Raw genomic sequence first — 25760 nt, forward strand, 5'->3', positions numbered from 1 at the left:
TAAACAGTACCTATAGGTCCAGCAAAAGAAACGCTGGATCCTACATAGCCCATAATGCATCTCACTAGCATCCTAAATAGATGACCTAATCAGGGTTATATTCTTTGACTTGAATAATATCTTCCTGAACCACACAGGCTGAGGATTAATAAGCACAATGAATAGCCTTTAAAATGGTGCATCTCATCCATCTGTTGGACTTGCTCCTTTTAGTCATGAATTGTTGTGTTTCGACCAAAAGAACATGGAACTTTTAGACCCAGGAACTCTTTTTCAAGGAATCTAATTATTCCTGCAGACAGCTCTTTGATGTTTGATGTGTCTGATGATTCCACCATGGTCTTAAGACCAGGGACTGTACTGTGCGCACCTACTGCAAAGCGTGGCCAGCTGGGCCTACCTGCTGGTGTCACAACAACACGCACAGTGAAAGTGGTATCTACTGAGTTTATGTCAAATTTTGCAAATCAAATAAACCAATCAAATAAAACACTGGAATACCAATATTCAGCACTGCAAGCCCGATCCCAAAGGTTTCTGTATTTTCATGAAGCATGCTACAACCCGAGTGCAGATTATTTGGGGGTGTATAAATCCCCGGAACTAAATTTAGACCATGGTCCCTGTGGTGGAAAAGCACAGTGTTCCTGCAAAGGTTCAGTTCTTCGGGAAAGCTTCTGCGGTGGAAATCTGGCTAATTATGGGATCGTGGCGCATTATTTGTCACTTGATACCGTATTTTGAAAGCTTCACCCTCTTGAGATTGTAGCACACCCTCACCTCCATTTTTTCCTTGCAAACCTCCATCTCTCATTCCAGTTCATGGCTGAGCTGAGACCAGAGCAGGACAGGCCCTGTTTGCCTTCAGATGGAGTGTACAGGAATAGTAGACAGATGGTACCACAAAGCCCAACAGTTTATTTGAAGCCCAAGCTCTGCATAGTCATTTAAGTGTGGTCTCATGGCAGCCTGTGTTTTTGTCTATATCTGCCACAGATGTGGCTCTGCTCCACTCTCTGTCTGTAGTTAAGCATAGAACAAGGGTCAACCCAGATTCCTCACTTTACATATGAGCGCTCTATTATGAATTAGGCCCCTGAAGGCCTTTGCTGCTTTAGCACCACGTTTCAGAATCAGCTTTATTTGCCATGTGTGAGTTCTAGGAATTTGACTCCGGTGTAGTTGCACTCAGTGTTCTTACACAAATAGACATACAATTAACAGCAGACTACGAGAAAAATTAGCAAAATAAGCGTGACCACTATGTGCAATAAAGACCATCAACAATAAAACAAACATTTAGAAAGCATAAATTAACTGTAAATGAAAGAGATTAAGCATACACTTGTAGATAGATTTTTATCATCCAGACATTCATTGATTTCATTATTTCAGCAGGAGAGCAGCCTGGTATGAGTGGTTAGATTTAGCATTAACTAAACTGTTTTTAACAGCTGCTTAAAAAGTGGTGTCATTGCGAGGCCTTCCTCAAATGAAGGAAAAGTTAACACCCATCTAGTATAATCAATATGATTTATTTTTAATGTGTAGAACTTAAGGTGTCCACAGAGCGTCTCCATCACTGACTGTGGGTTTCACAGATACTGTGCAGTGCATTCACATGCTCCTCAGAAGGTCCCATTCCCTGAGTTGTGTAGGTGCTTTGAAGTGGTAATCTGGAAAAACATGGACACACAAAATGTGTTATTGTGTTTAGAGCATTTAAACAACACCTTGACACCTCTTAACAATAGCCTAATTGCATTATAAAGAAGAGCACTGAAAAAGGATCAGGTGTGATAAGATAAAGTGTTAAGTTCTTGTGAGAGACGGACATACAGTGTACAAGTGACGAAAGTGTAGCATTTGACAAGTGGACCGTAGAAGCAACTATTTAAAGCTGATTGTAAAATGATGTTAATAGCTTTATAATTGATGACGTGGGCGACCCATGTTCCAATATCTTCTCCGACTTTCCAAGTTGTGTTTTGTTTGTAATATTAATGTTTGGTTGAATGGAAATGTTTGTGAAATCTAATCTCTGTTAAAAAATATATGTGTAGATATAATTTTTAATGAAAATATTAAGTTTTTATTTATTTATTTATTTTTAGTAGTTTTCCCTTACTCTTGTTGAGGGTTAAGGGCAGAGGATGTCACACCTTGTTAAAGCCCTATGAGACAAACTGTGATTTGTGAATATGGGCTATACAAATAAAATTGGATTGATTGATTGATTGAAGTGTTGTCGGAGTGGCTCCAGATTTAAAGGGACTGTCTGTGCTCTGGGTGATTCTAGAAGAGTTTGTGACATCAAGGTTCAGGTGATTACACTAATGATAACATAACTATGAATATTATATTCCATTTCTGCTATCAGATCCTCATTGGACCTTTAATCTGCCTTACATTACTCTGTGTTTGCTTTATTCTACAAAATCAAGTATTTCTGTTGCATTTTAGGAATAGCCTAAATAAGATTTAACTTGATACTGATTTTTATTTTGAGTAGTTTCAAAGGGTGTTCACCCCTGACCATTTTTATTTCTGTTTGCTTGTGTCCCTGCAGATCCAGTGTCTTTTAACTTCCTTTCTTAACTATATTGATTTTTGATTGATTTCTTTTAGAGAATAATTCATGGACCTTGATAAAAAATCAATCATGTTTAGAGACTGATGTTTATAAGTATGTGGGCCTTGGCAGAGGTATACACTTATTCTAGTGTTTATCGTCTGTAATTGTTGAAATTTTGACTCAAAGAAGAACCCATACAATTGTGGTGCAGATCTGGCTCAGGGGGCAGATCCAGGAATGTTTTTTTCACATTCTTTAACATTGCGAAACATTGTCTTTGATTTTTCTTTAGAGCATGATTCATGAACCTTGAAGAAAAAAATCTGCTATGTTTAGGAGAACAATATTTATGAGTATGTGGTCTTTGGCAGAGGTATTCACTCTGAGTGCCATTCTAGTTCTAAATGTGATGCTTTATATTATGTCTGTTTGAATGAGGGAATATAGTATTCATTATCTCAAGTGTAACTGTACGACTACATGATACTGCGTGATAACATTTGTATGATATTTTTGTAATAATGATATTTGTATGTAACTGTGCTCTATATATTAATTTAAAGCTGTATTTAAATACATATAACACAAAATTATCATATATAATGTTTAGTAGAAAACCCATTCCAGTCACTGACTGTCTGAAGATGACCGACAGCCAGACACAAATATTCCACCTCCTCACCATGAAAGGTTTTAGTGTGTTTAGAATCATTATTCTGCTGAGTGATGAAATGTCCTCACGTGAGATTTGATGCATTTGACTAAATGTGAGCACAGAATGCTCCTGACCATCTCTGCATTCATCCTGTTGCTTCCATCAGCAGTGAAATCCTCAGTAAATGCCTGTGTGTCAGTTCCAGTGGAGCCATGCCTGGCTGAGCATAACAGAAGCATGTGTGACAGATGAGGTGGTGGCTGTCCCTTTTTTTCTGCCCAATTTAATGTCCATCATTTTAATTTAAGTTTTTTTTATTGTTCCAGATCTTATAGTGCAGCCATTAAGGAGGTTTATCCTCACCATGCCAATCATTTTCATCTCATTGACAAGACTTGTACTTCTCGATCCACCAGCTCATTATTTTCAATGCAAACATAGACATATACATTACATATACATTTTAGAATGCTGATTTCAGCATTGTTCAGCAACTACCTTTGACATCTTGCAGACAGATTTCTTAAGCCGTTTTTTTGTCTTGTGAAAGCTGAAGATATTATTTTTTCAAGGAGGAACAGTATCCAGAATGAAACCTCTCATAGTCTCCTCATTCACCCCTACACCGTGTCTATTTCCTTCTTATCAACCATATACTTTTACTTAGCTGAGAAACACTACACAAAATAAACCTTCAATGAAGTCAAGAATATAATATATATAATAAATTTATATATACTAAAAGAAAAAAGTTTGATTAGATACCAAAATGAATTTAAATACAATACGATATTCCTGCCAACTTGTTTATATCCAGAAATTATGACAAAATTACTCATACATAGACATACACAAACATTCATATATACATATATATTCTTGTATACATTGTAAATACTGTAGCTGTACACAACTAGGCAGACCGAAAATATAATATAATAAAATATAACATAATAACACATAATTTATATAATTTATTTATTCTGACCCAGGAGAAAGAGTCAAAATCCCCAAACTTCAGTTAAAATCAACCCACCAGATTAAATTATTGTGTTTAATTACATTAATACCCAGTGACTGGACTTTTCTCAAAATCCTTCAAGAGGTTTCACACATCGTCAGCCTTTGGGTTCAACTGCTTGTTTTGAGAGATACTGCAGCAGATTCTCCAACACTATCTATCAAGACATTGAATCATGGATTGAAGAAAAGATTAAATAAAAATGAACACAGGCAGGCAATGAGTTGAAGAAAATTAAGATGAGTTTATTGAATTAGTTTGATGATTGTGAGATGAAAACGAGACAAGCTGCAGGAAGGGACATATCGAACTGGCAAGACATTGTTCTATGTTCAGCCCCAACAATGTTATTATACTATTGTGTGATCTTCCCTGGTATAAGGGATTAGGATTAATTGGAAATGTGTTCATCAATCTTATTTGATTATTGTTTACCATTCTATCTGCTGCCACAATGTGACTTGTTGTTGTTTTCTCTTTAGGTAATGAGCTGGTGCTGCAGACACCACAGCACAAAAGTCCAGCCAGTAATCCATTATTTCCCACCCTGGCTCTTTTGGAAATCTCAGAGTAGAGTTTGGACAGTTTCTCTGCAGCCAGCCTCCTTCAGAGATGGATTTGGGTGCCATCAGCCTTCACTGGTTACTGTGCCTATACTAACCTTTGGAATCATCAGTGTAGCTGTTGGTGAGAAACCCAACAAAAGGCCCAGGATGCCAGGATGCCCATCACTCAGGACAACGCCCTCAGCATCCTCCCATTGCTGGAGGACTGGCAGGGGGAACAAAGCACAAGATCCCAGCAGGAGCACAACCTGAATCAGGACAGTTCTGGCATCAAGGTACTTTGTATGTCACACACCTTGTGTTTTTACTTAAATATAAAATATGGTGTGAATTTGCTTTCTAAAGTTCACCACATTCTAACACTGTTAAAGTGTGGTGAGCAAAACACTGATTATTACAATTACATGTATATCACACAAGACCTATGTGAAGTGGCCTATCATTTTGACATTTAGTTTGTATCTAATATTTTGTTTGTGACTTGTTTTGTCACTTTATTTGTTGTGTGATGTTCCAAACGTTACACATGTTAATCTCATGGAACTTTTGATGTGTTTAAGATTAAAACATCTTATGTGTTCCATGTAGACTCCCTGCATGAGTCTAAAGATATACTGTAAACTAGTGACCAGAATGTTGTTAAGCAAACAATCAGTAGTATGAAATGAACATTAAGTTGTTAAAGGCTTTTCCTGAAGTGTTATCCAGCTTCATTCACTGGTCACTCCTCTTCTTCCTCCTCCAGCATGTGGATCAGGACTCCAACCAGAATGGGGAAGGGGATAGTGTGTGCAGTAGCAGCAGTGTTAGCAGTGTTAATGTGGAGGACAAGTCCCTGTGTCTGGCTGCCATTCAGAAGTTGGTGGAGTACATTAAGTTCAACTTCATGGAGGGGGACACAGCTCCGTCAGCTAGCCCATCCCTCTGCAGAGAGGGGTTAGATGTCGAGGTTCATGCCGTTTTCCTCAGTAAAGACGAGGGGGATACTGCTGAGTTTGGCCTCAGCTTTGGGAACATCCCCATTTTTGGGGACCCTGATGGAAGAAAGAAGGGAGGGCCGAGAAGGAGGCGGGACCAGGGCCCCATAATGGATGTGGGCTGCATCTGGGTGACAGAGGTGAAGAAGAGGAGCCCAGCAGCCCGCTGTGGGAGGATTAAACTCAGAGATGAACTGCTCTCACTGAATGGGCAGCTGATGGTTGGAGTAGACGTCAGTGGAGCCAGGTAAGATGACTTCAATGAAACTGCCACCACAGTAGAAATACATTAGCACGATATCTACTGCATGACAAATCTCTGTTGTCTCATCGTTTATATTATTATATTGTTGCCTGTAGCAATATTCTAAAACCCAGGAGAGGAGACAGCTGCCAGATAGTGGTTGAAATATGTGAATGCAGAGATTGTGAAGAAATTATTAGGATTTAAGGTGGACTTGAGGCAAAAAATGCAAAAACAACTCAAAAACCTTTGATTGATATATATACAAATAAAGATAGCCTGAATGTATATTTTTAATGGAGAACACCACCACCTTGGGTGATATTTTGGCCCAGAAATTATTGTGTGAAATATTATTGTCATAATTTTAAAACATTTTCATTCCACTGAAAAAATTATAATATTAGAGCATAATCCTGCAAGTACACCCTTTCAAATAGCAATGAACTTTCCATTCTTAAAAATATTCATTATTTAAATATTAAATACTAAATATATAAACCATAAATAGAATAAACCACACAAACAACCAAAACAATAAATAAAATGGACTTTCTGGCTCTGTTGACAAGAATTGCTCTTAAATAAATATTAAACATTTGGCTCAGGGTATATGTACCCAGCTCAGTAAACAGGTTGGGATGGTTATGATTTAGATGATGAACTTTCAATCAGTGAGCCAGTTCACACAAAGAACTAGTTCGAAGTTCAGTTCATAGAGATGAAAATGAACTAGTTCACGTTCATAGTTCATCAATCATGTGTTTAGTTATGAATCGATGGTGTCGGATCATTATCGCTCAGGTCAATTTAGCCGGAGTCCTGACTGTGAGTGTCACGTCTCGTGTTGTACTGAGCACACACAAAATGTTGACGAGTCATTTTTCATGATGTTTAAATGCAGCCTCATAAACTCTGGAGCGAATCAAACAAACACTAAGTTACTTCATGTACTGATCAGGTCCAGATAACTAGTGTTGGTGTTTACTAGTTAAAGTGAGAGCAGGTCAGCAGGAGAGTGGAGGAAGACACAGAATCTCCAGCAAGATACAAACCAACCTTCTGATCGTTGAACAGCTGTGGACCAGAGAGAAACTCTGTATTTTCGCTGTTTGTTTCCACTGGTCTTCGACAAAGTCACTAACCGGCTTCATGTGCACGAGCTGCTCCTGCTCCTCGTATCTGACTGTGTGCTGTTGTGCCAGTGAGTGGGGGCGGAGCCCCGGGGCCTGTATGTACACGTGTGTATAGTCTCCACCTCGCTCCCAGCACACACACACACAATGTTTCTCTCGCTCCTGGTAATTCACGTGATGGCCTATGCAATAATTTTAACAAAAAATAGTATAATAGTAACAAGACTAGTTATACAATTAGTCTCCAAAAATAGTCGCAGTCTGGAGCTCTGCTTTGTGCATCCCATTCTTGTGAACGCAGTATTTGAAAATTTGTTACAAACATCCACTTGGACCTTAACGATGAACTAATTAGATTTTGATAGCCAAAGGTCGAGGACAATGTGACCTCACAAAGCACATTCCTTGTAAATGCGATATCTCAGGACCACCTTGAGGGAATGTCTCCACATTTGGCACAAACATTCACTTGAACTCAAAGATGAACTGATTACATTTTGGTGGTCGAAGGTTAAAAGACCAAGGTCATGTGAAGTTGTTGTGAACGATATACATTGGGAATGCCCAAAACGATTTTCAGTGCATCTGGCACAAAAATTCACGTGGACTATTGGATGACCTGATTAGAATTTGGGGGTTAAAGGTCATGGTCCCTGTGACCTCTCGAACACATGTCTTGTCTTGTGAAAGTGATATTTCAGGAACACCTCAAGGGTCTTCTTTCAAATTTGGCTTACATGGACTCACTGATTTGGTGGTCAAAGGTCAAAGAGCAAGGTCACGGTGTAAGGACTGAATTATATATAAACTTGTATGTAATGACAACAGTATTCCTTCAATGCTTTTTTCAGTTACCTGGCTGACCAGTGCTGGAATGGAGGCTGTGTCTACCTGATCATGCTGCGGAGAGTCAAACGAAAGGCTCCCCTCCCTCCTTGTGATGTGAATGGCATAGTTAGTACCCATGTCTGCAATGACAGCTTTGAAGACCAGCAGCTAGGCAGAGCTGCCTCTGAGCCCTCTGACGCACCAGCAAACTGCAAACGCACAAGAAAGTTTGGTGTCATATCACGATCATCCTTTAACCGAGACAACAGGGACAGTACTGACTCAGAACTCCAGAGCTGCTACAATGGTTACAGTTCTTCTGTTCCCACTAATGCAGAAGTCAGTTCTCCAGGCAATGGCGCAGGTTACATCCTCTCCACACATACACCCACAGAAGAAAGCCCAGACACCTCTCTTCCGGTGAGAGCACTTCCTCAGCATGTGCATAGTGGAGGCACCGCCACCCTGCCAGCGAGATGTCACAGTCAGCCGTTGAAATGCAAAATGGATTCGTTCAGCAGTGAATCTTCAAGCCAGGTGAGACTCCCATACAGTGCTCAAATTTAATGGACAATTGCAGGGGTCTTTGTTGGTCTCTCACTTCCATATTCATTCCAAAGAACCAGGATTTATTTCTCAATTGACACAAATTATTTAAAAATGTAATTTCCGCATTACATTTTCATAAAGTTTAACGATAAAATTCATTCAGTCAAGATAAAGCTTCAAAAATAAAAGAGATGAAGTAATTTTACATTAGTTCAAGCATTATTTGTTTGGTAAAGTACATTTCAGAGAGCAAAGTCACAAAGTTTAACAGTTGTTAAACAATAAACAAGAAGAAGAAGGATGAGAGGTGAAAACAGAAGTAAGTGCCATTGCCTATGTACCCTGAAGATAAATAGTAAGAGACAGTTTGAATAAATACGTTTTAAGCTGCTTTATAAAGGCATCAAGAGAGACCACAGGTCTTGTGTCTGCAGGAAGGGTGTTCCACAGTGTCAGAGCCACAACTTCAACTGCACAATCTCCTTTGGTTTTTTAATAAAGTGCGATGGATAACCAGTAAGCCCTGGTCAGAAGACCAACTGAGTATGGACAATCAGGAAGTTAAAAAAACTCATTTGGTATTTAAAGTTATGATCTGGGAGGACGTTGCCCAATCTCCAGGTGCCCCCAACAGATAGGACCTGAACAACAAAACCTTCATCATGAATAAATAACACATGACACAAACACCCAAGAGGCAACCTCAAACACACCCTCTGCATTCTAATTTTTCCCACCACATTTCATAATTAATCAACTTTTCTACACTTCTCATAATAACTTTTAAGTTCTCTAAATTTGTGTTTTGTGCCATTGATTTATTCTAGAATTATGTGCAGCACTCTTTGCCAGGCTCCTGCTTTTCTTTCTCTCTCTCACTCTTCATCTGCACCACTAGGGTAAATTGCACATGGATGGGCCATCAAAATATCCATAAAGTTGTTACCGTACTCGTAGGCAACCATCGGCATAGTCTCGGTGTGAACGTTCTATTGAGGGTCATGCAGTTCTCAGCAGGCATTGAGACTGCACTCATGAAAGAAAACTGCATGCTCTACTGCATGCACCCTTCATGCACTTGGTAAGAACCAGATCAAGACAGTACTACTATCATGTTCTGGTTATTTTGCACAAGGCTACTAAAAGACTTGGTTAAGGTTCAGGATAGATTATAGTTTTGGTGATTTGAATTGTCTAGACCAAACACTAAAAGCATAAATCATGCTCCTGATGCTCCAGATATTGCAGAAACATAGACAGTGAATGCTTTACATTCAAAAGACAAGACATATTTGTTAATGTAAGTTAGTTGCATACAGAATAATTTTGCACTGACATGGTATTGGTCAGGTTTTTGCCAAAGATATCACCCTGTTCTTTTATTTCCCTCTCGGTTTAAACCTAACTCTACTAACTCCAAACTAAATTGGTAGATGAAGCTGTTCTAGAGAGAAGACATAAATAGCATCAGAGAAGAGTGTTGCTCTTTCTGTCATTCAACTTCACGAGCAACAAATCACTTCTGCACACTGTAGGAGTGTACATGCCCAATGTCACCTGTCACAGAAAATAAGTTTGAAGTACACCACATGGGTGTCTGACTACACTACAATAAGAAAGCACAGAATCTAAATGGTTATGTATTCTGTTAATTATTGTAACCAATTGTTAATACTAATCACTCACACAAACCATGAAATAGTTTGCGTTCATATAAACAGAAGGCGTTTTGGAACCTGCCTATTGCCCGTTCTTCCTTCCCCTCTCCCTGAGCTAGCCTCTATTCCACAAGCCTCAGTAACTCTGTCTGTCTCCTGTCTCTCATTTAGCACCACTGAGCAATCAATCAAATTGTTGTTTGTACAGCCCATATTCACTAATCACAATTTGTCTAATATGGCTTAACAAGGTGCAACATCCTCTGCCCTTAACCCTCAACAAGAGTAAGGAAAAACTATTAAGAGGGGAAAAAACGTAGAAACCTCAGAGAGAGCCACATGTGAGGATCCCTCTCCCAGGACGGACAGAAGTGCAATGGATGCCACATGTAACTGAGAACATCAGCAAAATAAGAGTATTTACAACATTGATGAGAAGAAACAATTTGTATCATAATGTAAATTGTGTCTATGTTTAAAGTATTTTCAATGAAGCTTGCTCCTAGAGTTTACTGTCAAAATTCTCTTACAAACCAGCTCCACTACAGCTTTGCTGTAAGAAACATGCTCTCATTAATAAGAGAAGAATAAACTGTGTTCGCTGAATGAGATTAGTTCCATTTCCTCTCTCAGACAAGCTGGACAATGGAGAGCCTTGTTATTTGCTGATGTCAAAGTTCAATCTGATTAAACAGCAGTTGGCCACTAGTGGTGAATGTGTCTCACCCAGTGCCAGGTGGACAAAAATGGGAAGTGAATTTCAGTCTGATTGTCCCATAATAGATTACATTACATTACATGTCATTACAATTAGTGCATTCAACTATTGGAATTCAGGAATACTGAAGGAGTAATACTGAGGGTAATACTGATCAAGCAAGGTTTAGAACACTGGCTGCACCTTTTCCCATTTAGAGACACATACTAATTAAATCTAATAATTCCAAAAGATGAAAAATAGTTATCTTATTGATTATCACAGTAAAATTATCCTTACATAAGGGTTTTGTGCATCAAAGCTCCCAACAATAACCACCACTGTACAAAACTCAATTCTTCTCAATGCAAGCAGCCTTGCATTGAAGAATATTGGGCTGTGAGTTGTGCTTTATGTTAAATAGATTTTCTCTGAAATTGTATGTCCTGGAGCTGATACACTGTACTGTTAGAGTCTGAGTTGTATCTTTCCTTGTACACCACGAACACGGCCCCTCACAGAGGAATTAACACTTGGGGACAGGACAGCAGGTCACACCTTCATCACACATGCTTAGACAGAGGAGCTTAAAGCCCTCTGACTGAGGGATCAGTCAGTCAGAATAATGTTACAACTTTGTCAAATAAGATTAGTATACTGCAGTGGGAATTGAACCCTAAACAATGGACCCCGAGAGAACTGCTGGGAGAATATATGCCTGCCCTTTGGGGGAATAGAAAACAAAGTCCAAAATCCATCTACACAACATGAACACAGTCTTTAAAATTGATGATATACAAAGCTGTAAAGTGTGTGCATGTGTGGAAAGGTTTAATCTAATGAGGGCAGGGACAGGTGTGTTCAACTTGATTCAGTGCTGCACATTGATCTGTGCTGGACTTAGAGTAATGCATGTCTAGGTTTCGCTAGCGCTGCGTAATGTCCATCTCTTAATGTCCATCTTTAAAAATAGAAAATCATAGAACAGCTGTGCACACCCCAAGACCAGGACATGTTGTGAGTTTGCTGGTGCTACAGTAGAATGAAGCAATGACTTGGCTTGGTCTTTGTTATGCTCCACCCTGCAGTCACCAGCTGTTCACACTGACTATTGGCAAGTGAAGTTGAAAACAAACAAATGTGCTTTTATAATCAATTAAAGGCCTTTTGAGTGAGTGGAGACATCTAATGTGATATATGTGCATGAAGAGTAAAAACAGTGGGCCTGAGAACAGTTTGCCACAGAACCACAGCGCTACACTCACATGGCACAATTGTGTGTTCTAGCATTCATCAACAGGAATACAACCACATGGTACAAAACTAACTAAATGAAAGGAGAATAACATGTAGCAATAATGTGAATTTTAGAGCATATCCAATACCACCTGGCAGAACAAAGTGTAACCAGTGGTCTCTGCCGAACACATTTAAGTACAGACCATGATCTAGACAGGAAACTGATTAGAAATATTGAAAATGATGGTGTCTGATCATTTTGTCTCTTTTTAGTTTAACATCTGGCTGCAGCTTACACTGATTGGACCATTGAGAAGGCCAATGGCAATTGTCTCACCATCTGAATCTGACAGAGAGATGTTTATGGTCAGGATGAGAAAGTCAGTGATGTTGGTGTTTTACAACATCTTTGCAGGACTGAAGTATAATTATTTTTAGACAATTATCTTAAAAACATTTATTATATTCAAAATACTGAGGTTGAGACCTCGCTGAGCTGCTGGTGGGTACAGATGAAGACATCCATGGTTTAGAAGAAGAAGCTTGACTTTTATTTGATTTGACCGTGGTCATCTACATGACTACATGAAAGAGTTATTAGTTTTGGTTATATTATGTCAAGCTTGCAGGAGACTGCAACACATTCATTGTAGTGGATGATAAGTAACACATTATTGGATTCAAAACCACCTGTTCCAGTAGAGACGACAGATCTGTGTACAGATGTCTGAGAGGATAAAAAGGATCCCAGCCCTGCAACAACTGTTATGGTGAAAGAAATAGTGATGGGACAGTGATTTAGCATGTGGGTTAGAGGATTGAGAATGACATCAGGACAGCAGAAAGTCTACACATCTTCCACCGCAGACTAAAGACACATCTCTTTCGACTATATCTTGGATTTTAAAAAAAATAAATAAATAAAACTATATATATATTTAGTGGCACTTATATGGCACTTACATATAGCACTTTGTAGTTTTGCTTTCTTGAAGCAAATTGTACTTTCTTGATTCCTGTTGTTCTGGGTTTGTACCCTCATGGTTGAATGCACTTATTGTCAGTCGCTTTGGATGAAAGCATCAGCTAAATGTAATGAATGTTCATCATTATAGGCTTTCTTTCATTAAAATGGTGACTCACTGACTATATGACTCCAGTTGCGGACACACACACACAATATTATCGTTATTATTATTGTTATTATTATTATCAGTATTATCCTGATTATGATCTTTTCTCAACATAATTATGTTTGAATGAAGCATACATACCCTGGTTACCTGTACAGCGCACACAATGTGATAGTGGCAGACTGTGTGTGCAGTCTAAGGATTAAGCTGTCTAGGTTTTTCTGTCACATTTTCATGAATTTGGTTGAATTGTTGTTTTCAACTTCATGATGTATGATGTATTGATTGATGTGTGTTTATTTGTGCTCTTTTGCAGCCCAGAGATGGCAGCCACATCTGGAAGATGCATCTGGTGAAAGGTCAGGAGGGCCTAGGCATACAGATAACAGGGGGGCGGGGCTCCAAGCGCTCTCCTCATGGCATCATTATAGCTCATATAGAGGAGGGGGGTGCCATTCACAGGTATTGCTACTTTTCTTTAGTACTGTGTGTGTTTGTTTGTGTGTCTCTTTCTGCATTCCCCAGTGAATCATAATGAGTTTTACAGTATATGAGCTCCTGCTTTCAGTAAAATGATTAGCTGTTTTCATCGATTACTTAAAGTTATTTATTAAATGTTTGAATAGTTGAAAAGTTTTTATATTTTCATACTTTTCTAAGCACAAATGTCTTCTGGAAATACTCTGCTTTGTACCCATCCACTTTAACTCTATTAATGTCTTAAAGACATTTTCTATTTGGAGTTCAAAGGATTAAAGAGGAGCCGATGTGTGTGTGTTTGTACAGTACAACACATGTTAGTCTGTTTAAATGTGTGTGTGTTTCAGGGACGGGCGTCTTCATGCTGGTGATGAGCTGCTGATGATAAATGGTCAGTCTCTGGTAGGTCTCACTCATCTGGAGGCTGTCGCTATTCTCCGCTCTACTACTGGTCTGGTCCAACTGGTGGTGGCCAACAGGGTAAGCGTGCGCACACACACACACACACACACACACACACACACACACACACACACACACACACACACACACACACACAGCTGCTACAGGACCACAGTACAACAACAATGGACAAAACACAAATGACAAACTAGAAGAGTTATTAGACAATTAGAGGGAAACGAAGCAGAGTGGCCTTCTGCCAATTAGTTTTTTCTGTTTTATGAAAACGACATTTGCTGTTTTACTCTTCGGAAAACTGGATTTTTTTATATTGGATTCATGTGGGTCGACGGAAAGGAAGAGACAGTTTCTCCTAAAGTGTTAATAGGTCCTACAAGATGCACCTCAAGTATTCTTTCCTAGTCCTGTTAGAAATTGCCAATAAACAAATATAAATGTATACTTTTACCATACACATATACTAAACATGACTTTCTACTCCCTTGATTTTAACAATACATTTACTTATAATCTCTGCCCCTGCAGGAGGAGTCAGAAGTGGGTTTTGAGCGCTTCCCTTCCACCAGTCTGCCAGACCTGGTCAGCACCTGCAGCTCCTCGTCCTCTCTGTCTCACACTGCTGTCCCTCGTTCACCTCAGATTTCCAACAGCAGCACAAATCTGCACAACCCCTTCCTGGTATAAACAGATATGTTCTAGTAGATGTTTATGTATCTGTGGGTGAATGTCTTTGTTGTACGTAAATCGATCCAGCCGACGAAAACCCATCCCACAAAGCAGAATTAGTGAGCACCAGGGGGTATTTAGTGTAATGTGGTCAAAGGTTGTGATGACAGCTGGGCAGGTCTTCCTCTCCTCTCACTATTTTCAACTCTTCCTGAGCCAGATGGGATGCATAATCCCTCAAGTGTGTTCTGGGCCTGCCCTACTTAATCCAGATGGAGGCGTAATCCAGATGTATTTTGATCACAGGACTGAACCATCTCAACAGACTCCTTTGAGTACAGTAGAGAAGCAAAGAACTGTTCATCTGGAAACAGCACAGGGCTAATGCACCAGGGTCTATACTATAGGCTACATTCAGACTTAATTTCATGCTGAAGGAAGAAGTGATAATCTATTTATGAAAATGATTTATACACTGGGAAATTCAATACAAATTGTTGAGTGGCTTAATTATAGTAATATCAGATATCAGACAATCCATATCTGTTTAACATGAGATTTCCTGAAAATGTTCTGTGTCACCGTGCAGTTATCTAACCTGGAAAAACTCGAAGAACAAAGTAAGGTCGAGGCACCCAAAGGATCCTGCAGCAGCCCCACACCCATGAAGCTCTGCAGTCGATCCCAAGGTTGGTACCTCACAGTAACAGGATATTAGCACCAAAATCCTTCAAAATGAAATCAAACGAACATCAGGGTTAGGCTTTACGAAGTACTTTTCAGCAAAGTATCTTTGCTTTTCAGAAATAATTGCATTGCTCCATGTATGATATTTGATAGAGACAGAGGTTGTACTCAGTGTATTGGAGGTGATGTAGGGCTCTTTAGGGTTGCCCCAGATAGTGCAAGCATCACTTCCTAAGTTTGGTATTTTATTGACCTTATTCCCTTTGGCTGTAACTTTATAATAATTTTTTTTATTTGAAGTCATTTAGAAAAAAATTATAATGGCATACTGAAATTGCTGCTTCTTTGCAGTGGAATGAAATTATTCTATTTCCTGGATCAGGGGGGAGCAGTCGCCTGGAGTCAGTGGGTGAGGATGATGAGCTGTTTGTGGAGAACGGTGTGAGCAGCTGTGAAGTGGTCGAGAAGCCTCCGCCTGGCCGACGTAAACACTCTCTACCTCAACAACTAGATACTGCTGGAGTGAGACAGGTCAGTGACCGCCTCCCTGCTGCCACTCCGATTGGTTTATCACATGCTATGTCCACAACACACTCATAATTCATTAAGAGACTAAGTACGATCTTTCTGAATCAAGTGACTGTTTGTGCTTTAGACCATTAGCTTAGATTATCAAAGGCCTTTATTACAAAGCAGTTGCACGCTATTTCTGTTAAAGATGTTAGTTTAGCAAGATGAACCGCAGAACGACCTGACAACAACTCTGAAAAAACAACGCTGCTCATAAATTTCAAGGCCTTCATGTCAAGGCCTGATTCATGATTTGTCAGCAAACACATGCAACTCCATCTGATTAGTAGGTGACAGTAAGTAACTCCTAGTGACAGAGCACCAACCTCCTGATTTGAAATGCTAGTTGTGTGAGTATATGTATGCTACGTGCATTATGGTTGAAGAATAATGTTTGGTACACGTGGCACTACACACACACACACACACACACACACACACACACACACACACACACACACACACACACACACACACACACACACACACACACACACACACACACCAGAACAAAGCCTGGTCACTCTCTGTCATGACAACAATGACAATGAGAGCTGCACTAATCACAGAGTTGGATAATTGAGGGAGAGAAATTAAAAGAAGGGGACAACATTAAGAACCACAGCCTCTTAGCAGCTGTAGGTGTGAAGTCCCTACAAAAAAGACATGAGCATCAAACCATGAGTACAAATAAAATTTTTTTTTGTTTTTACAAGATAAATCTGACAGATTATTTTGCTTTTTATATCCATCACCTTTTCAGGAGTATCAGATAATTAAGAAATCAGCCCGCTCCCTGAGCACTGTTCAAGTGGAGTCTCCATGGCGACTGGCACAGCCATCTATTATCTCCAGCATAGTGCTGATGAAAGGCCAGGGCAAGGTGAGTGCACTCCTTTGACATGTAAGTGAATAAAGCTGTACTCCATGTGTGTGTATGTAAGCTCACACTAACAGACTGTACACGTTTGTACAACCACAGTGTGTAATTTTGCAACTATCACTTCAATTATGTTTGATCTTTAATCATACCCTTCCTTACCGATTGTGTTCTGCTGCCAAAATAAGCTTCATATTGTCATTGGGCCTCATTTACTAACAGTGCGTAAGCACAAATCTATGCTTAAACCGTGCGTACGAACGTTTGACATTCAAATCTGGGATTCATCAATATGTTCGTACATTAATTTGTTTGTACTCTGCGAACAAATTTAGAACTTCCTCAGACAATGGGTACGCACAAATGATGAAGGTCCGGCTGTCCTAGAAAATGTAAACACATATACATAGTATATTAAAACTCCATTTATTTAAATAACTGTTCCTTCTGCAGGAGTGTGTGTGTGTGTGTGTGTGTGTGTGTGTGTGTGTGTGTGTGTGTGTGTGTGTGTGTGTGTGTGTGTGTGTGTGTGTGTGTGTGTGTGTGTGTGTGTGTGTCTGCTAATTCCGGTCACTTTAACCCTGATGTCCTGACTGTGCGCATCACGTCACGTCTCGTGTTGTGTATCAGGTTTAAACATGTGTCTGATAAACTCTGGAGAATCAAACAAACACAAAGTAAACATCAGTCCTGTATGTGTCCTAATAACTTGTGATCAGTGTTTATTGTTAAAGTGTAAAGTGAGCGCAGGTCAGAGGAGTGAGGAGGAAACACCGCTCTCTTCATGACCAACGGATTTCCTTATATGGAGAAATAGAGGCGTGGCTGTATGCTAATTGTAGAGAGCGGACACGCACCTGTCGATTTAGAAGGATTCTGATTCACAAACATACGCATGGTGGTGAGAATAAAATCGGCTGGTGCGCACGTGTCATGAATCCGGTGGCGATTTGTTATGTTTCGATGTGAATAACAATAACAATAATAATAATAATCCTGTGATACGCTGTCATCATGTCCAGAGTTTACGCTGCCTCTTGTCAAATTTCAGCTGGGATTGGCCATTTATACCTTGTGAATTTTTTAAGTAGTAACAGTCAATCAAAGATTTAACAAAAGCAGCAGCTGAGGTGCTGATAATCAAATTCATTGTCTAAAGCAGAAAACCAGTTCACACACCCAGATCATTAGATCTTTTATTCATTGTCAGTTGAAGTTATGGAATGTGTGCACAGGTGAAAACATTTATTATTTATGTATTCACAATTCGTCAGTACAACCCAACTAGTGGTAAATTAAGTTATGATATATTTTTGTCAAAAAGATAACCAGATATTAGAATATGATGTGCATCTTTGCATGTGTGGGAATGCCGAGTGATGTGTTTCATTTGGTGAAGAAAGTTACACAAAATTACAGAAATAATATGGACTTCATAAAGAGAGTGTGAGCCAAAGTAGTTGTAAATATAGTATTAACAACTGTCTTACTCTCTGAATCACGTCCAAAACTCAGCATATAGCTACAAAAACACTCATCCTTCAAACTCCCGACATGACGTACTCAATTTTCTCCTAGATTGTCCGACCTAATCTGTCATTTTCTATGTCTCTGTGTTGGCGACAGTGGACAGAGGCATTATGTTGTTGATTTGTCCATCCATACATGTGGATATCCGTCCATCACGTTCACATGATATCTTAGGAACATCTTGAGGGGATAAAATGATGGCTCTTGTGAATATGCCAAAATAATGTTGTCTGAAAACCTGTCCCGTCTGAAATGTATTGGGATCTATGTTTCATAGGGCCTGGGATTCAGCATTGTTGGTGGGCAGGACTCAGCACGTGGTCAGATGGGGATTTTTGTTAAAACCATTTTTCCTCATGGAGCTGCAGCAGCTGATGGACGATTGAAAGAGGGTAACTTAACTTTTCATTCTCTTCCATTGAATTGAGAGTGCAGGATATAGGAAAGTAAAATATGTATTACGAGGGAAACAGGGACATTTACACATGTGCTGAACATGCATCTCATTCTACTTCTATGCTTCCCTGTGCAGGAGATGAGATTCTGGAAGTGAACGGAGAGTCTCTCCAAGGACTCACACACCAACAGGCCATCCAGACCTTCAAGGTGGACTTTCATGTTGTAGAAAGTTTAACATTCTTTAAAATGAGTGTGTAAAATGTGTTTTTGTTCATCATCTTCACATAAAGAATGCCTTTGACTAATTTGCTCACAATGCCAGCAAGTTCACTGACTTGATCATATTTTTAGTGAAGCAACCAAGGACTTTTTAAAGAGCCCTTTTTAGTCATTTCGGGAAAAACTTCTGTCCTCATCTCCACTTCATTACACCTCACTTCTATTTTTTCCAACAGCAATTGAAAAAAGGTGTCGTGACCCTGACGATTCGAACTCGTCTGCGCAGTCCCAGCCTGACACCCTGTCCGACCCCCACCCTCCTCAGTCGCTCCAGCTCACCCAACTCCAATACCAGTGGAGGAACACCTGTCCCCTCAGGGTTTGAAGAGGCTGATGGCCGCAAGGGCCCTGGTCCCGGTCCAAAAGACTGCGTCATCATGGAGGTCACACTTAATAAAGGTTAGCTGGCTTAATTAAGAATTCCCTTCATTGAAACTAAGGGGCATGTGTGTATGTCCTTATGCTTGAACTGTACATAGTGTATCCTTTGCTGTTTTTTTGCCGTTGTGATAATATGAATTACATATTTTTGCCAGATGTCATACAAAGGTCTCATCTGCAGTGATCTCTTGTTTTGAGAACCCTTCTTCTCTGATAGTGAATGTTGATTTATTTAGAGCCTGGTGTTGGTCTGGGGATTGGAGTTTGCTGTCTGACCCTGGAAAACTCTGCTCCTGGCATCTACATCCACAGCTTGGCACTGGGATCTGTGGCCAAGATGGATGGCAGGCTCAGGTAAAATGTATATGTAGTCTCACTCAGGAGACGCACAAACTGTACTGTAAAATGCTTTGAGTGTTCATCAAGACTAGAAAAGTGCTATATAAATACAAACCATTTAGTACAATGTGCTCAAAGTGCCAACAGTATTAAAGTATGCAGGCATTTTGCGGATCCATATCATGAGTCATGGCAGCACATATAACTATTTTCCAAATAATCCAATTTCAGCTCCTCAAACTAAACAATAGTTTGTTCTCCTATACACCTCTTAGTTCCATTTTATTGGGATGATTATGATGTAGTAGATGACAAACTTACGATCATATTTAGTTATTAATCGATGGTGTCGGATCAGTGTTGCACCGGTCACTTTAACACTGAGTCCTGACTGTGAGCGTCACGTCTCATGTTGTACTGAGCTGTAAAATATTGACGACTTATTTTTCATTATGTTTAAATGCAGCCTTATAAACTATGGAGCGAATCAAACAAACACTAAGTTACTTCATGTACTGATCAGGTCCAGATAACTAGTGATGAGTGTTTATTAGTTCAAGTGAGAGCAGGTCAGAGTGGAGGAGGAAACAGGAAACCAACCGACTTTGTTTCCACTGTTCTTCAACTAAGTCACTTACCGGCTGCTTCACGTGAACGCTCCTCTCATCTCACTGTGTGTGTTGCTCTGAGTGAGTGAGTGGGGGCGGAGCCCCGGGGCCTGTGTGTCTGTGTATGTTGAGGACACACACACATTTTCTCTCGCTCATGGTATTTCACATGGTGGCCTATATACGACGATGACTAAGAAAACATTCATCATTTGAAAAACTGATTTGTTCAGTTCAGTGTTTACAAAATATGAACATGCACAACACTCCTCAGGATCAATATATTTTAGAAACGAACTTCAATAGTCTCCTCTTTTTATATTCAAAACCAGATCATTTTGGTCGTGATGTTGTTGCATGTACAAAGTGAGGTCTTTGACAGGGTTGTGCTTCTCCTTGCAGCCGGGGAGATCAAATACTGGAGGTTGACTCAGACAGTCTTCGACATGCTGCTCTCGGTGAGGCTTATGCCATCCTCAGTGAATGTGGCCCAGGACCAGTCAGTCTCATTATAAGCAGGCACCCAAATCCTAAGGTAAGACAACGTTTGTTTCCGTTTTTATGGACATATCTTCTCTTTTAGCATTTATAACCAATATCTATAGTTGTGTAGGAGCCCCAACATCTAGCAGATGAGTCTGTAATCTTAAACTACCTTTATCCAAGTAAATGTATTTATTCAATGCCCCATTATATACAAGGCAACCGTTAAAAGAGTTACATCCAGGCGCCCCTGTTGACATAAGACTGGGGAAGTTCATACGTAGATCATTCCCATTAACTTGGGTCCTGTCAACATACAAGCTCTTTTTTGCCACAGCAAATTTTCTCCATTCTTTTTCAGAAACTTAACTTGTATAAGACCATTTTATGGACAATGGAACAACCATTAATTTTTTCCAGAATTGACACATATTATTTGTAATCAAAGAGACCTGTAACAGATATTTGGGCTCAACACCATTTGCACTAAGAATGAAACTTTGTATCGTCAAATTTTACAGCAAAACAAAATCCACATTAAAATCTACTTTTAATGCATTTAGACATTTGTTTAAAATGTAAATGTAAAACAGATTGTTTTAAATGTTATCACCAGACTTCAAATTAAAGGAATAGGTCACCCAAAAATGATAGGGTTAGGGGGTAAACAGGGTTAGTTACTGTTTACCCCTGAAACTCCAGCAGTGTTTTGTGGACTCACACACTTCACCCACCCCTCCATTGGCACAGGGGTGAGTAGATAATAAGTGAATTATGATTTTTGGGTGAACTATTCTTTTAAGAGGTCTTTTTCATTTCTGTGTTGTCCAGAAGAGGGCAGCATAAACATATAATGTAGACAATGCTATTTATCTATATCGTCATGTCTATGCTCTATATGTATATATGTTATTTAACTTGCAATCATGATAAAAGTGCATTTCTATATTTCTCAGGTATCAGAACAGGAGATGGATCTCATTATAGCTCGATCCTCACACAGGGACAAAATGAGCAGGAACAGACACTCAACTTACTCCCAAGGTCTGTTATGTTTACCTACATTTTGATTTGGCTTTCCTCTCCTTTTATTTTCTACTACATTATGTTCACTAAGCGTTAGAGGGAGTTCAACAGCATGGCCAAATACCTCTTTTTGAAAATGCTCTGGGTTTTTGAGCTCTGTGGGTTTAACTGCCACTGTTGTAAACCACAGGTCTGTCCTGTAAGAGCCCCTACCCAACGATGAAGGACAGACAGGGAAGTGGCTCCCCTGCTCTCAGCTGGACCATGAAGAGATTCCTTGAGCCTGCCAGCAGAGTACGTGTTCATCTAGGATTCAGATATGATTGCTTAGTTCATAGGTTTTGAGAGATTTGGAGATGTAGCATACAATATACATTCTTGGTAGTTTTTCTTTCCACAGTTGCCAAGTGTTTGCTCGTCGTGGGAACTCTTGGTTTTTCCTATAATATCATAAGGACACAATTCAATTCAGTTTTATCTGTACAGTGCCAGTTCACAACATACATCATCTCATGGCACTTTACATAGTAAGGTTGAGATCTTACAACCAAGAACTGTTATTGTTGTTATTAAGTACTGTTGACATCATTTACATTAAGTAATTAGGTGTTTAAAGCTTTAAAAGTCTTGAAATTGAGAGTTAAACTTATGTTGTCCGACTGTTTTATTGAAAAGGCAGAATAAAATGTAATGTCAGGAATTAACACAATCAAATTCAAACTAGATACCATCTGGTCAAGGGGTTTGAGTGGATGGGTAATATTGAGACTGGGATACAGTGATCTTAAAACAAAGTTGGCCATGGATTTAATATGCAGGGACATTGTCCACTTTTTGATCTCAACTACATACCTTTAGTTTTGTGACTGCATCTTTTGCACTAGAGACAATGTCATGGTAGTCTATCTGCAGTCACTTAGACATACAGACATCTGTCAAATTGTTCAAAACCACCTCTGTGGTAGTTTTTGCTGCTGTAGGTCTTCCCATATTTTGTGATGATGACACACAAACAGACTCACAAGGTGAAAACAACACCAACCGCACGATCACTTTGTTTCTATCTTTCTCGCTGTGTTACCACGAACAACAGTTGATCGGTACAATCGAGTTAAACTGTCACATACTTGCATTGTGATAATCTTTTCTACTTACCTTTTAAGTTCAGCAATTAACTTTTATTGTCTGTTTTCTTTGTCTACATTGTCAATTTCGATATCGTGAAAATTATGGAAAACTACTTAAAAAAGGTGTCAGTTGTGGTTTTCATTTTTCTTTCACTTAACTTGTTCTTCCTCCATTTTCACAACTCTGAAGCAGGGGTCCCTGAGCTCTGAGACAGAGTTATCTCAGTACTTCTCCCAGGACGTGTCCAGCCACTCGTTCCTGTCTGACTCCATGCTCATGGGCTTGAACAGTGACGAGGCTCTCCACCAGCAGAGGTGCAGTACGTCCATGGATGACAGCACGTCACAGCTACATGGTACATTTTCAACCATTTAATCACCATGGAAAATGTTTGGAATTGGTTACCTGGACAAGAATCACAGCTTGCTGTAGAGTGCGGTGACTTTCATACTGCAGCCATGCATCAGACAATCAAGTCAAACAAGAACCTGAACAGAGATTTGAGTCTGGACTAAAGGTGGTCACAGGGTTAGCTCTCATACACAGTTTGATTATTATTAGATTATTTGGACTTTTTCCATGTAGATCAAACAGGAAGATCATATGGTCTTTTTTTTTTTACTGTCAGAATTACAATGCAGACTTTTGAGCTTCCAAAGCTCTGAACCAGCCGTCATTGTCTCTTCATGCAGTCAAGAGATACTAGCAAGTTTATTGACCAAAGATTTCATACATGGCATCTATTGCCCTTCTGTCCGTGCTGGGAGAGGGAACCCTCCCTTGTGGCTCTCTCTGAGATTTTCTATGTTTTTTGCCACCTGTTAATAGGTTTTTTGGTAATTTTTCCTTACTCTTGCACATTTTTAAAGGTGTGGCTCAACCAAAAAATTGAAAACTCACTCATTATCTACTCACCACTATGCCGATGGAGGGGTGGGGATCGATTCTTCAAAGTGTCCGTAGGCCCCAACATTCAAATTCGACTCAAAATGGCGTCATTTACACCATGTTTTTATTTGAAATGTCCGCTGTTGTCCTCCTCCTAGTTACTGCTGCAGTGAATGCGAGTTCTTGCGAGACGAGAACAGCGAGTTACTGGTGTTTATTTACATTTGAAGAAGTGGTCACCAATTACTTCAACTGTATTGGATTTGGCTGCAATGCTGTTTACCCCTGAAAGTGTTTTGTGGACTCCAACACTTCACCCACCCCTCCATTGGCTTAGTGGTGGGCTATACAAATAAGTATTGATTGAATGATTGATCATGTGACCTTCTTTACAGCCTAAAATCATTGTTTGATTTAAATACACTAAAGACAGCCATATTTTTCAGTTTTTACCCAAGTCATTTTAATTTTATTTGTAAAGCACAAAATCATAATATACTTAATCTCAAGGCACGTTAGATAGTAAGGTCGAGACCTTAAAAACCATTAAAATTACTGTTAGTTTGTTAACATGTTGATAGTTGTTTTAATATATCCTTTTTGAATAAACCACATTACCTGCATTTTATTCTGCAGCATTCACCCCTTCCCTAATAGAAGTGGAGAGTGGTCCTGTGTACAACACATCACGCGACAAGACCCCTGTCCCTCTTCATCACCATGGAGAGGATGTTTGCCAGCCCATTGCCATCTCGAGCCCCACGTCAGTGCGAAGTCCACTTCTCCGCCAGCGACGAGTGATGTGTTTTGAGGAAGAGTTCAGTGATGAAGAGAACTCGGACAACACTGGAAACGCTGAGCACTCCCACAGACTAACAAAATCTGACTCTGATAAATTGAGTGATGCCCAAGCTTCCCAATTTTCCAAAAGTGATTCAATGGGTGTTGTTGCTACATCTGTTACATCATCATTAGATGTAGGTGGAGACAGTGAAGATGGTGGGGATTTAAAGAGGTGTGGAAGCAATGATATGACAACTTCACTCGATGGTAGTTTCTCACAGCGAGAGGAAGTCATCCGTTCTCCCTTTGACGACAAAGCAGGGGTGGCAAGCAGTACGGGCTCTGTGTCCAGTAATCTGACCCTCAGTAGTGAGAACCATACAAATCAAGATGATGGACAGTTGGAGTCCAAGCGCTCCCCCAAGCTTGAGCATAAAGCAGTTACGCGGGTCAAAAGTATGATGAGCATTGAAGCCCCAAACCTGCCCCAGCAGCCAAAGTCCAAAGTTGATGAGCTCTCTCTGTCACAGCCCTTATCCCAGCCTACACAGTGTGGGAGAAGCCCTGGGGTTGCTGGTGGGTCGATATCCCATCAGCACTGTAAGAAGGGAGAGATCAGTGAACTCTTGGGTGTTTGTGCCATTGACACTGTGACCCTGAGGAGAAGTGAGGACGAGTCTTTCGGGCTTGACCTGGAAATCATGTCATCCCCTCTAAGAGTTGTCATCACAGGGTTGAAGCCTGGAGGTGCAGCAGAAAGGGTAAGTCTGATTGTTTTTTTCTTTGTATCACTCCAGTGTTAGTGAATGGATGCATCAGATCTTATGCTTAATCTCTCAGTTTGAATAATTTTAACAATAAAAACTTTGACTTTAATTGGATTGTGCACTGGAAAGTATATTGCTCAATGAAAAAAGTTTTATCTCTTGTGT

The 25760-nt window shown here is 39.8% G+C and overlaps 2 protein-coding genes across 4 annotated transcripts in view; both read left to right on the forward strand.

Annotated features, from left to right (window-relative positions):
- Window positions 1–25760, forward strand: part of zfr (zinc finger RNA binding protein) — a 1162720-nt gene that overhangs the window by 1030688 nt on the left and 106272 nt on the right. The gene's annotated exons all lie outside the window — the stretch shown is intronic.
- The window catches only part of pdzd2 (PDZ domain containing 2), a 43061-nt gene that overhangs the window by 7783 nt on the left and 9518 nt on the right, over window positions 1–25760 (forward strand). Inside the window, exons 2-19 of one of the 2 annotated variants that reach the window (XM_035166549.2) lie at window positions 4734–5092; window positions 5563–6041; window positions 8026–8539; window positions 13595–13740; window positions 14106–14238; window positions 14707–14859; window positions 15437–15536; window positions 15917–16065; window positions 16868–16987; window positions 18792–18906; window positions 19047–19120; window positions 19369–19591; window positions 19810–19927; window positions 20923–21055; window positions 21960–22047; window positions 22220–22323; window positions 23347–23512; window positions 24682–25589. In XM_035166549.2, the coding sequence (XP_035022440.2) occupies window positions 4973–5092; window positions 5563–6041; window positions 8026–8539; window positions 13595–13740; window positions 14106–14238; window positions 14707–14859; window positions 15437–15536; window positions 15917–16065; window positions 16868–16987; window positions 18792–18906; window positions 19047–19120; window positions 19369–19591; window positions 19810–19927; window positions 20923–21055; window positions 21960–22047; window positions 22220–22323; window positions 23347–23512; window positions 24682–25589 (3843 nt within the window). In that variant the 5' untranslated portion in view covers window positions 4734–4972. The remainder of the gene's footprint in view (window positions 1–4733; window positions 5093–5562; window positions 6042–8025; window positions 8540–13594; window positions 13741–14105; window positions 14239–14706; window positions 14860–15436; window positions 15537–15916; window positions 16066–16867; window positions 16988–18791; window positions 18907–19046; window positions 19121–19368; window positions 19592–19809; window positions 19928–20922; window positions 21056–21959; window positions 22048–22219; window positions 22324–23346; window positions 23513–24681; window positions 25590–25760) is intronic. The other variant, XM_035166551.2, reaches the window with a different exon arrangement.

The sequence above is a fragment of the Hippoglossus stenolepis genome, chromosome 9 (assembly GCF_022539355.2).
Source record: "Hippoglossus stenolepis isolate QCI-W04-F060 chromosome 9, HSTE1.2, whole genome shotgun sequence".
Taxonomy (NCBI): domain Eukaryota; kingdom Metazoa; phylum Chordata; class Actinopteri; order Pleuronectiformes; family Pleuronectidae; genus Hippoglossus; species Hippoglossus stenolepis.